At 64.7% G+C, this 11,721-nt stretch overlaps 2 protein-coding genes across 2 annotated transcripts; both read left to right on the top strand.

The window, feature by feature from the left end:
• Window positions 1–594: 594 nt before the first annotated feature.
• Window positions 595–10,644, top strand: LOC100549446 (inactive phospholipase C-like protein 2). Its single transcript, XM_019623451.1, has 6 exons — window positions 595–612; window positions 4,329–6,815; window positions 6,919–7,122; window positions 7,342–7,417; window positions 9,059–9,168; window positions 9,399–10,644. The coding sequence occupies exons 1-6, from the start codon at window positions 610–612 to the stop codon at window positions 9,582–9,584; spliced, it is 3,066 nt and encodes a 1,021-aa protein (XP_019478996.1). The 5' UTR covers window positions 595–609; the 3' UTR covers window positions 9,585–10,644.
• Window positions 10,645–10,764: 120 nt separating this feature from the next.
• Window positions 10,765–11,715, top strand: HCRT (hypocretin neuropeptide precursor). The gene has a single exon (XM_010724673.3). The coding sequence runs from the start codon at window positions 11,115–11,117 to the stop codon at window positions 11,688–11,690; it is 576 nt and encodes a 191-aa protein (XP_010722975.1). The 5' UTR covers window positions 10,765–11,114; the 3' UTR covers window positions 11,691–11,715.
• The last annotated feature ends 6 nt before the right edge of the window (window positions 11,716–11,721 follow it).

Below are 11,721 nucleotides of genomic sequence, written 5' to 3'. Positions count from 1 at the left end.
TCTCTCGCTCTACCTGCCGCCGGGGTCCCCCAAGGGCAAACCCGGCTCAGGCTTTGTGCGCTCCCGGGCCAGGCCCCTGGTCTGTGCCTCCGGGAATTGCACCGTCCATCCCCTGCTCGTGAGTTCCCTGCGTGACCGGGCCGCACCTGTGCCGGCACTGCATGTCAGCATCTCCCCAGCCTGCAGGAGGGCACCCATGGGTGCCGGCTGCTCCTGATCCTTGAGCATCCTCTGAGCTCCCTCCTGCAAAAATGTTGAGCCTCAGGCCCAGTTCCTGCCACCTCTGCAGGAGCTGAGCTGCAGCTAGACAGGGACACAGGGGGCTGTGGGTCAAGGGGGTTCCCTGAGCTCCCCATGCCAATGGGCAGTGGGTCACGTGCGTGATTTTTCTGAAGCAGCCCCCCTAATTGTGCTTACGTCGGCGTTGCTCACTGACACAATAGGTCGCGTCCGCCCGGGACCGCCTCCCCACTCCTGGCAGCCTATTTTAAGCTGATAGAGCTCCGGTGCTATTAATACCTTGTGTGGGGGCTGCTCCGTGCTGCCTGTCCTCCTGCCCCAGCAACCCAGGCTTTGGGGACCTCCTGCACACTGCTGCCTGTGACCAGGATGGTGAGGATACCTCCCCAGGCTACGTGGCACCTCAAGGGCTGTGTGCTCATGGTTTTCCCAGGGGACCTCATGAGGTCCCCAGTCTCTCCTGAAGCCCCCGCTCTTTCTGCTCCCCACAGGGATGAGCGGGAGTGCACAGGGCTGCTTCACCTCTCTTTGCCTCTTTGCTGCACGCAGGCCTGGTGCTGCTGTGCGTCACCACAGGGTTTGGCCTTTGGTGAAGGTCAGGTGGCCGCGAGCCAGTGCTGGAGAGGGCGCTGCCGATGGAGGAGGTCAGCCTGGGACGGCAGCCCCAGCCCCTCCTGGTCTGCCACATGGCTCTGGGTCCCTGCAGGCCTGGTATTTCCCTGATGCTGGAGGGCTGCAGGCTCCGATCTCTGTGCAGTGCTGGATCCTGCAGCCCTGAGTTCCTTAGGCTGAGCCCCAGGCACCACATGGGCTGAGGCCTTCGTTTGGGTGAATCTGGTGGGGATGGTGGGTGGGCACGCTGCTGAAAGAACACACAGGCATTTGCTGCTTGCACTCCTCTGCTATTCCCTGTTTGGAGATGGTGATCCTGCTTGTGTCCCCAGGGAGGCTCTTGTGTCCCCAGGCAGGAAAGGGGAACAGAGCGCATCCTCTGCCATTTAGCAGCAGGGACCCATTGCTCAGGTTTTGTCCAGGCTCATGGGGAGCTGCTGTCTCTCCGAACCCCATCCAGGTCCGTGTGCATCACCGTGTCTGTGTCTCCATGGGCAGGTCCTGGGGAGCAGCTGTCTGATCCCAAATCCCCCGAGGATGCCGAGGCTGTTCTGGGGCTCTGTATGTCACAGCCAGCCTGGCCCCCACTGGCAGTTTGGGCAGAGGGCACCCACTAATTGTGGGCTGCAGGCAGACCCTGCCTGATGACTAAGTGGAAGCACTTGTGGGAAGAGTTGAGGGCTCTGTTATTCTCTGGGATTTCCAGAAGAGGTTGGAGGAGTGAATCTGAAAGTAGAATCAGTGTCCGTGCTGGGAGCCCGGGGCTGGCTGTGCTGAGTCCATTGGCCCCATGCAGCGATGGGAGCGCAGCTGTGTGGGGACGCAGCGGGGAGGGCAGTGTCCCCGTGTCCTCCTGGAGGACCTGCTCCCTCCTTCTTCCCTGAGTTGGGAGCAGAAAGTTTTGGTGAGCTGGGAAGATGCTGAAGGGGGGTGCTGGGCCCGTTCCTTCCCGCTGCAGGCTATGACCCTTCCCAGCACCCTGCTGTCCATCCCCTCCACGTGGGGCCGTCCCTCTCCATGTGAGCTCTGGAGCAGTGCCATCGCTCTGCATGAGGCCCGGGCTCCACAGCCCCTCGCTGGGAAGTGGCAGCTGGTGCAGCAGGGAGTGGATGTGTCACTCGGTCTTCTTGGCAGGGAACAGAGGAGTGGAGAAGAGCCCTGGCTGTGCCTGGCCTCCCGCTGCCTCTGCTGCTGGCTGCCCAGCCTGGGCCAGGGTAGCAGGGAGAACATGGGATGTGGCACGTGGCTACGGATGTGTCACAGCCCAGTTAGACTTAGGAACAGCCGTGTCACCAAACGTAGTCCTGCTGGGTCAAGGTGCCCTGCTCCCCTCCACTGGGCAGCACAGCTATGGCTTCTTCCAGCACTCCTCAGCCCCAGAGGCTTTTGGTTCCTCCGTATCCCGCTGTTATGTGCCGTTGTGCTGCTGGAGATTCCCCCGAGGATAACGGGAAGGGAGCAGCAGCTGGGCAGGGCTGTGACCTGATGGGCCCGGCCCTGCACTCGTTTAGCCGGGTAAGGAGCGGGGTCACGTGGCACCTGAGATTAGGATTGCTGTGCTTGCCAGGGCACTAATCACCGCAGGTAATTGGCTGAAGTGCAGCTTAGCACACGCTGCAGAGCCGGGCAGGGTGCGGGGAGCTGGGTTTGGACGTGCTGTCCATGCCCGGCTGGGTGCCGGCAGTCAGCATTGTGGTCAGCATCGCCGTGGGCACGGAGGTTGGCCGGGCTGCACGGCTGTGATGCGCTGCCCCGTGCTGGAGCCAAGCCCTGTGGCTGGGATTCTCCGTGCTCCCCGCAGGCGGTGGCGGGGCTCTCCCAGCCGCAGCACCGCGTCCTCCCACCCTCGCTGCTGACCTACTTTGTACCTTCGGAGCTCTGCCTGTCCCACTGCTGCCCGCGCCTGGCCAAGCGCTGGGCACAGAGCAGCTCATCCCAGCTCAGCCAGCCGAAGGTGCCGGAGCAACGTGCTGCTGGGAGCAGCGCTTCGCTCTCCCCGTGTGTGAGCCCGGTGGATGCTAAGGGTGAGGCCACCGGGCAGCTGGGTGTGGATGCCCGCAGCTGCAGCAGGCGCTGGGAGACGCGTGAGCAGCGCACGCTGGGCTGCACACCAAGGGCTCTCCTGAGCCCGTGCAGAGGGCTGCGTTCGCTGCCTGCTGTGGGCAAGGGCTGCTCCGGAGCAGCTGGAGGCAGGTCCCGGCAGCTGCTGGGTGCGAGCAGGTCCCCCGCCCCGCGTTTCCTTTCCGGATGGATTTCCTGTTTTCTGCGCTGGGGCCCGGTATAGGGGTGGGGTGCACACCGGGCTGGGTGTGGGTCTGCAGGGCCTGCAGGTCTGGCCCCAGCACCGCAGCATAGCTGCACTCCCCGCTCTCGACAGGGCCACCTGCAAGTGGGTGCCAGGGTCTGGAGCTGCGAGGCAGCGCTGTACTCAGATTGCTGCTCACAGGAGGCATCCTGACAGCGGTGTAGAGGCTCAGCCCTTCCCGTGAGCCTGATGCCGAGCACTCTATGCCCAGCACTGAGGCTCAGCCTCGGGCTGAGCGTCTCAGCAGGATGCCCTTTGTGAATGTCCTCTCCCTGCTTGGGCAGGCTGAGCTGGGTCCTCAGATGTTCCCGTGGCTTCTCCCTCTGATCCCTCGTTTCCCATTCACCCTTGGCTGGAGCTGGCTATCTTGTCCTGATTGTCCTTGGTCAGGGCTGCCTGGACCCCTAGAGCCAAATCCAGACCATTTGAGATGAAACTCTGTGGTGTGCATGCCTGGGCTGCCAGCCTGTACTGCAGCAGCTCTGCCATGGAGCTGTGAAAGCTCTTGAGGTGCTGGAGGGGACACTCTATTGTCCACAAACCCTGGCAGCTGGGAAGAGCCTGCATGTGCCAGAGATACCACCAGATTAGAGGTGACTCACCATAATCTTGAAGAAGTGGATTAAATCTCCCTGCTGCACTACTTAATGAAATCCATCCCATAATATGCTCCCAGCCCTGCTGTTCCCCATCCCATCCCCCATCACTTCAACCCACTGGTGGTAGGGTCTTCTCTTCCCCACCCTGGGGACCCCCTTCCCGCATTGCCTGGGATTGGTGCCTGGAGGTGCAGGGGGATGGTGGTTGCAGGGGGGTCCTGCCAGGACCTTTCTCTTCCAGCATCCAGCAGACCCGGGGAGTGCCTGTGCATGGCTTTGCCCCTGGGGGTGAGCAAGCGGTGGGGCAGGATCCGGCTCAGGGCCGGGAGCAGGAAGGAAGGAAGGAAGGAATGCAGAGTTAAAATAAGCCCGGCAGTGGGGGGAGGCCCCAGCTGGAGCAAGCTCCCGACCTCCTGGGCCAGGGGAGAAGGTCCAGTGAGTCCAGAGGGCTTTGTATGGCATGGGAGCTCCTGGGACCCCTCACTACGCATCAGGGCTGGAGTGGGAGCCTGGGGGATGGGGAGTGCGTGGTGCCTTGCCCTGATGGCTCTGCTCCTTCTGCACCCCGGCAGGACGGCTCCCGGCAGCGGCCCATGCAGAAGAAGACGGTGTCCTTCAGCACGATGCCCAACGACCGGAAGATAAACAGCGCAGCTGCCTGCATCTCCTTCATGCTGGAGGGCTGCGAGCTGAAGAAGGTGCGCTCCAACTCCCGTATGTACAGCCGCTTCTTCGTGCTGGACACCGACATGCGCTCTGTGCGCTGGGAGCCTTCCAAGAAGGACTCGGAGAAGGCCAAGATTGAGATCAAATCGGTGAAGGAGGTGCGCGTGGGCAAGAAAACGCCCATCCTGCGCAGCAATGGCCTCTCTGACCAGTTCCCTGACGAGTGCGCCTTCTCCATCATCTACGGAGACAACTACGAGTCCCTGGACCTGGTGGCCAGCTCAGCCGACGTGGTGAGCGCCTGGGTGATGGGGCTGCGGTACCTGCTGTCCTACGGGAAGCACACGCCCGAGGCCCTGGGGTCCGGCCACCCCAGCCTGCGCACCTCCTGGATCTCCTCTGTCTTCGACCTCGCTGACCTGGAGAAGTGCGGCCGCATCCCCGTGTCCCGCGCCGTGCAGCTCATCAAGGCGCTCAACCCCGGCATGAAGGTGTCCACCATTGAGCTGAAGTTCAAGGAGCTGCAGAAGGCCAGCGAGCGTCCCGGCACCGAGGTGGCCTGCGACCTGTTTGTGGAGGCGTACTGCGAGCTCTGCACCCGGCCCGAGATCTTCTTCCTGCTGGTGCAGTTCTCCAGCAACAAGGAGTACCTGGGCCTGAAGGACCTGCTGACGTTCCTGGAGGTGGAGCAGGGCATGGAAGGCGTCACGGAGGAGAAGTGCTTGGAGATCGTCAGCAAGTACGAGCCCTCCAAAGAGGGCCGGGAGAAGGGCTACCTGGCCATCGACGGCTTCACCCGCTACCTGCTCTCCTCTGACTGCTCCATCTTCGACCCGCAGCACCGCCGGGTGTGCCAGGACATGGCGCAGCCTCTCTCCCACTACTACATCAGCTCTGCCCACAGCGCCTGCCTGCTGGAGGACAACTTCTGGGGCCGCTCGGACATCAGCGGATACGTCAGCGCGCTGGGGTTGGGCTGCCGCAGCATCGAGCTGGTGCTGTGGGACGGCCCCGACGGTGAGCCCGTGGTCTACACCAGCCCCTCGGCCGCCTCCTGCGTACCCTTCCGCTCCGTGGTGGGGCTGATCGACCAGCACGCCTTCGCCGCCTCCGCCTACCCGCTGATCCTCTGCCTGGTGGTGCGCTGCTCTGCCGCCCAGCAGCGCCTGGCCGCCCGGTGCCTGCGCAAGACGCTGGGCGAGAAGCTCTACCTGGAGCCGCCCGACCCCGCCGCCTCCTACCTGCCCTCCCCGGAGCAGCTCAAGGGCCGCATCCTTATCAAGGGCAAGAAGCTGCCGCCCGGCTGCGAGGACAGCGAGGGGGAGGTGTCGGACGAGGAGGAAGGCCGGGAGCTGGCGCGAAGGCTGGGCCAGGAGGACCGCGAGGCAGTGGAAGGGGGGGTCCCGCGGCGCGTGCGGCTCAGCCGCGAGCTCTCGGAGCTGGTGAGCCTCTGCCAGGCCGTCCCCTTCCAGGACTTCGAGAGCTCGCGGCGCGGGCAGCGCTACTGGGAGATGTGCTCCTTCAGCGAGGTGGAGGCGGGCCGCTTCACCAACGAGTGCCCGGCCGAGCTGGTGAGCTACAACAAGCGCTTCCTCTCCCGCGTCTACCCCAGCCCCATGCGCATCGATGCCAGCAACATGAACCCGCAGGACTTCTGGAAGTGCGGCTGCCAGATGGTGGCCATGAACTACCAGACGCCGGGGCTGATGATGGACCTCAACGCGGGCTGGTTCCGGCAGAACGGGGCTTGCGGTTACGTTCTCCGCCCCGCCATCATGCGGGAGGAGGTCTCCTACTTCAGTGCCAACGCCAAGGACTCCCTGCCCGGGGTGCCCGCGCAGCTCCTGCACCTCAAAGTCATCAGCGGGCAGAACCTGCCCAAGCCAAAGGGCTCGGGGGCCAAGGGGGAGGTGGTGGAGCCCTATGTCTGCGCTGAGATCCACGGCATCCCAGCCGACTGCGCGGAGCACCGCACCAAGACGGCCCTGCAGAGCGGGGACAACCCCGTCTTCGACGAGAGCCTGGAGTTCCAGATCAACCTGCCCGAGCTGGCTGTGCTGCGCTTCGTCGTGCTGGATGACGACTACATCGGGGACGAGTTCATTGCGCAGTACACCATCCCCTTCGAGTGCCTGCAGCCTGGCTACCGCCACGTCCCGCTCCAGTCGCTGTCTGGGGAGCCCCTGCCCCACGCCACCCTCTTTGTGCACGTGGCCATCACCGACCGCCGCGGGGGGGGCAAGGGGCACCGCCGGGGGCTGGCAGGGCGCCGGGGCCGCCGGGTGCGCGAATATACCTCCACCAAAGCCACCGGCATCAAGGCCATCGATGAGGTCTTCCGGACGGCCACTCAGCCCCTGCGGGAGGCCACCGACCTGCGGGAGAATGTGCAGGTACTGGAGCCACACGGCACCGTGGGGCCTGGGGGGAGGTGGTGCTGGGCTGGGGGTGCTGGGGGTGCTCCTGGCCCAGCCCGACGCTGTTCTCTGCCCACAGAACGCGCTGGTCTCCTTCAAGGAGCTGTGCGGATTGACGCCCGCCGCCAACATGAAGCAGTGCATCCTGACGGTGGCTGCGTGGCTGCTGCACAGTGACAGCGCGCCCAGCGTCACCCTCAACCTGGCTGAGCAGTACCCCCCCATGGAGGCACAGGGCCCCATCCCTGACCTGCTGCGCAAGGTCCTCACTGCCTATGAGACGGTAAGTTCTGGGAATGGGTGCTCCAGGGTCTGTCCTGCTCCAAGGTGTTTGCCTGCAGCCCTGTGCACCGGGGAGTCCCAGGATGGGTCCCGTCCTGGAGCAGGGAGGGCTGGCCGGGAGGTGCTCTGCAGGCAGAGAGTGGGGTGCACGGAGTTGGGGTGTGGGGAGCACGGAGGGCTCAGGGCTGCGCAGCTCCTCTCACTGCCCCTCTTTCCTCAGATGATCCAGACCAGCCGGACGCTGATCGAGTCTGCTGACGCAGTGCACAGCAAGCTCATCCAGGCGCAGCAGGCAGGTGGGTCTGGGGTGCTGAGTGCACAGTGCTGTGTGCAGCGTGCTGTGTCTCTGAGCGGCCTGGGATGCTGTCCCCACAGGGATCTTCTCAGAAGAGCACCAAGCTCCGGAGCTGCGCACAGCAGTGTGCTGGCATTTCAGTCTGTGCATTGCACACCTGCAGTGCATGGCAGAGGACAAGCGGTGCAGGCATCGGTGCTCTGGGTCAGCACCTGGCCGGCTCGGGAGAGAGGCTTTTTGGGGCAGCCCAGGGCTCAGCTCTTTGGCTTTCCCACTTCCTGGCCTTGCTGCGAGGAGTGGTGCAGGGAGCTGCCCGGAGCCTGCAGTGAGGGAGCACTACTGGGGCTGGGGGGCTGAGGGGGGGCTGGGAGGGAGCGCACGGAGCGGAGGAGGCTGATGAGGAAGCAGAGAAGAGTCATTAGCTGCCAAACGCCAGAGTATAATTAGCATCAGAAATAACAGACTGGGGCTGACGGTAGAAGTGGCAACTGAATGTTATGACTTAAAAGACACATGGCTGAACCCACGCAGGCAGGTGCTGCCGGCAGCCTTACCCGGCCCCAGGACCCCTCCTGCCCCAGGCACCACTGCCCCCCTCCCAGCACCGTGCTGCTGGTAGGCACTAATGGGTAACACCAAGGTCCTGTGTGCTGTAGAGGCAGCTGTGGCTGTTCCGTGGGGCTGCTGGCCCCAGGACTGTGTGGGGGCACCCTGTGGGGCTGGGGGGCTTCCAGGCACTGTAAGAGACAGGGAGAAGAGGGTCCGTGCTGTGCGCCCCTACCAGTGCCAGCTGCTGCCAGCAGCCCTGTTTGTTCCTTGGCTGCATCACAGCCCAGAAACCTCCCTGGGCATTTGGCTTTGAGCTCTGTTGCTGCTGTCAGAGATGAGGAGCACAGCAGGGGGGCTGGAGGTGCGGGCTGGGATGGGCTCTGCATCACCTGCACCGCTTTGGCTGTGGGAGCCTCTGCTGTGCTGCAGAAGTGAGCACTGCCCCCGTGTCCTCCTTAGGGGCAGAGGTCTGGGGTGTGCTGACCCCTACACTGGGGGCCTGCAGCCATGACCTCTGTGCCTGAGTGCTGCTCCCTGCATTCACCCCATGGTGCCATGGTTGAGCCACAGCAGTACGGGCGCTGTGGGGTCGGGGGTGCCGGCGGTGGGGCTGGGGTGCGGGGAGGGTGTGAGCTGATTGGCAGTGCGTGGGTGAGCAGGCGTGTGTGGGAGCCCTCGTGTGGGCCCAGAGCCAGTGCTGCGTCAGGGAGGGGTAAATTTAGCACCCGCTCACGAGGACATCATGCGGTGCAGTGTGGGGGCACATGCCCCAGCATGGAGGTGGGGGGGAGGGCAACAGCTCCTCTCTGAGCCCCTCTGGGAGGGCTGCGGTATGGAGGGGCTGTGCCTCTGCCTGAGGTCACTGCAGCCCATCCCAATCCTATGGGCTTTGGGATCCAAAGTCAGCAAGGGTGGGGGTGAGGTGGTGGGGGCTGTGTTGGGAGATCATTCCTTAATGGGAGGGGGCTCGGGGCTGTTGGGGCTGATCACGAGGTTCTCTGCTGGGTGAAGGACGTCCCGTCCCCATCCCCTGTGGCAGTGGCTGCCCCATGCACAGTGGTGCTGAGCGCAGCTCTGTGTGCCACGTGCCCAGGTATGGACTTCCACAAGGAGCTGCACCGCATCGAGGCCAAGGAGGGGCTGCGGGGACGGAAGCTGCAGAAAGCACTGGAGAGCTTTGCCTGGAACATCACCGTCCTGAAGGTGAGAGGAGCACGCTGCGCTCCTGTCCCCTCCACTGCTGACCCTGCTGGTGTGCAGGGAGGCGGGACCAGCATCGAGGAGATGCTCCAGAAGCGCGGGCTGGTTGCGGTCCACGATAATCCTGAGCCCAGCACATCCCTGTGGCTGTGTGGCATGGCCGTGCACTGGAGGTGGCACAGAGGGACTCAGCACACGTGGCTGCGTTCCCTGATGTCTTCTCCCCCCGGCAGGGCCAGGCTGACCTTCTCAAGCATGCCAAGGCGGAGGCACTGGACAACCTCTGGCAGATCCACAATGCCGGGCAGTCCTGTGGCATCGGCAGAAACGGTTTGGCCTCGCCAGAGCCGTCCCGGCTGCGCGCACCACTGGAGCCCATCCCTGAGGCAGAAGGAGGCAGCGATGCCGCGTCCTGCTGACCCTGGCCTGGGGCTCAGGCAGCCCCCATGGAGCGGCCTCTGCTGCAGGAACAGGGACTACAGAGCCCGTGGCACGGTTGAGGATGGGAACGGGCAGGGTGCTGAGGGGCTGCAGTGGGGCCAGCGCAGTCATCCACCTGCCTGCAGACACTGCAGGGAATTGGGGGGGCCTCGCTCCTGTCTCCTCCCTCTGGCTTCCCAGGCCTCTTCCATCTGCTTCCAGAGCGGGTGCTGTGCTGTGGGGTCGGGGGGTTGTACTGCTGGCACCCAGCTATGTGCATGCACCCCCAGCCTGCTGTGCCACCCCCCCTGTAAAACCACCCCTGGTGTGGGCTCCAGCTGTCAGTGCTGCAGATTCTGCCTTTGCCAGCCCTGGAGACTGCCTGCATGGTTGGAAGGGGTCTGGCCGACCACTGTCCCTTCTCCCAGGGTCTTCCCAGGTGTCCTCAGGCCCCTGCTGTGCAGAGGGGCTGGGAAGGCACCTATAGGGCAGCCGGCAATGGGTCGGGGGCAGTGGGACCACTGCAGGGCGGAGCTGCCAGGGGCTGTGTCGTCTGGCATCAGGGAGCTCAACGTGGGCTTGTCTCGTGAGTGAGCTCACCGCAGGTGTGGGCTGTGGGTGAGGGGTGGTCTGGGGCAAGAGCACTCTGTTTATAAAGTGTGTGAGACCCACGCAGTGCGCTGCTGTCCCTCTCGGTTCTGGGGGTGGGGTCACCAAATGAGACGGGTGGCAGTGGCGGTGAGGGCACCCTCCTTCTGCCGGTTCCATTTGCGCCGTCCCCGCGCGTCAGCGCAGCACGCAGCCGGCGGCTGCCCGGCGCCCCTTTGTTCGGGCGGTAATTAGCTTAATGGGGCCACGCGGAGCTGACCCGAGAGCTGCCGTTGTTGGGAGCGGTTGACGCTTCCCCCGGCGCTGACCTTCACGCGGCTTTGTGGGGCTGCGGGTCCTTCGGGTAATTATGGCTTCATTAGCGCCACGCACCCCGGTCCCGCGCTGCACCCACATAATACAGAGCCACAAATGAGGGGAAAGGCCTGACCGGTTTCCGAGCTACCGACAACAAAGACTACACATCTCCCAGAGACCGGACGGTATTTTTGGCAGCGCTATTGTGCGGGCCGGGGGCTGGGGGGGGCCGGCCCCCTACTAAAGCCCCGGTCTGCGGCTCAGGGCGGCTGCGTTCCTCAGCCCCAGCAGGACATGCGCCAGCACCGCTTGGCCACCTGAAGACACCCAGAAGGATGGAGGTGCCCTACACCAAGGTGGGGCTGGGGGTGGGCAGGGGCACCGCTGGGGTCTTTGAGGGCTGGGCCGGTTCCCCTGTGAGCGGAGGTCGGGGGGCTCGGCCTGGGGTTCCCTGCGTGGGTGCTGCATGCGGCATCGTGCTTTGGCACGAGCCATGTGTGGGTGCTGCTCCTCCCGCAGCACTCGGTGACGAGGGGAGGGTGCTGGCTGCGTGCTGGCGCAGGTAAGTGCTGGTGGAGATATCTGCAGCCAACTCCTGCTCACAGTGTGGTTTGGGGGCTGGGATGGCGGGGCAGGAGCGAATCTCCTTGGGGTCCCCTCTGTCCCCGATGTCCCCAGAGAGGCGATGCTGCGGGTGCTGCAGCAGCGGAGGTGAGCAGGCAGCCTGCAGGGTGGGAGTTGAGCCCTGTACTGACGCGGCCGTTCTCCGGCAGCTGCAGCGATCCGCCTGCCTGCTGCTGCTGCTGCTGCTGCTCTGCTCCCTGGCCGGGGCCCGGCAGAGCCTGCCCGAGTGCTGCCGGCAGAAAACCTGCTCCTGCCGTATCTACGACCTCCTGCACGGCATGGGCAACCACGCCGCCGGCATCCTCACGCTGGGCAAGAGGAAGAGCGTCCCACCAGCATTCCAGAGCCGGCTGTACCGCCTGCTGCACGGCTCCGGCAACCACGCAGCGGGCATCCTCACCATGGGCAAACGCGAGGAGCGCCCCGGCACCGCCTGCCGCGACGCACTGAGCTGTGCTGCGGGCACTCAGCCGACGGCGACCCCGAGGGGCGCTGCTGCCAGCCCCAGGGAGTGCCAGGAGCACGCTGAGAAGGACCTGACCAAGGGCTGGGGAGCGGCGAAGAGCTTCTACTGAGATGGGCTGGCGGGGGCGGGGAGGGGTCCGC

The sequence above is a fragment of the Meleagris gallopavo genome, chromosome 29 (assembly GCF_000146605.3).
Source record: "Meleagris gallopavo isolate NT-WF06-2002-E0010 breed Aviagen turkey brand Nicholas breeding stock chromosome 29, Turkey_5.1, whole genome shotgun sequence".
In the NCBI taxonomy this organism is placed as follows: domain Eukaryota; kingdom Metazoa; phylum Chordata; class Aves; order Galliformes; family Phasianidae; genus Meleagris; species Meleagris gallopavo.
This window is presented reverse-complemented; position numbering and strand designations above follow the sequence as displayed.

What these genes read in the sequence shown, in the direction of transcription:
- LOC100549446 (XM_019623451.1), top strand. An exon ending in TCCTCACTGCCTATGAGACG is followed by an intron (nt 7,123 to 7,341) that starts GTAAGTTCTGGG and finishes CTCTTTCCTCAG; the next exon opens with ATGATCCAGACCAGCCGGAC. An exon ending in GGAACATCACCGTCCTGAAG is followed by an intron (nt 9,169 to 9,398) that starts GTGAGAGGAGCA and finishes TCCCCCCGGCAG; the next exon opens with GGCCAGGCTGACCTTCTCAA.
- HCRT (XM_010724673.3), top strand. Translation starts at nt 11,115, where the DNA reads ATGGCGGGGCAGGAGCGAATCTCCTTGGGGTCCCCTCTGTCCCCGATG.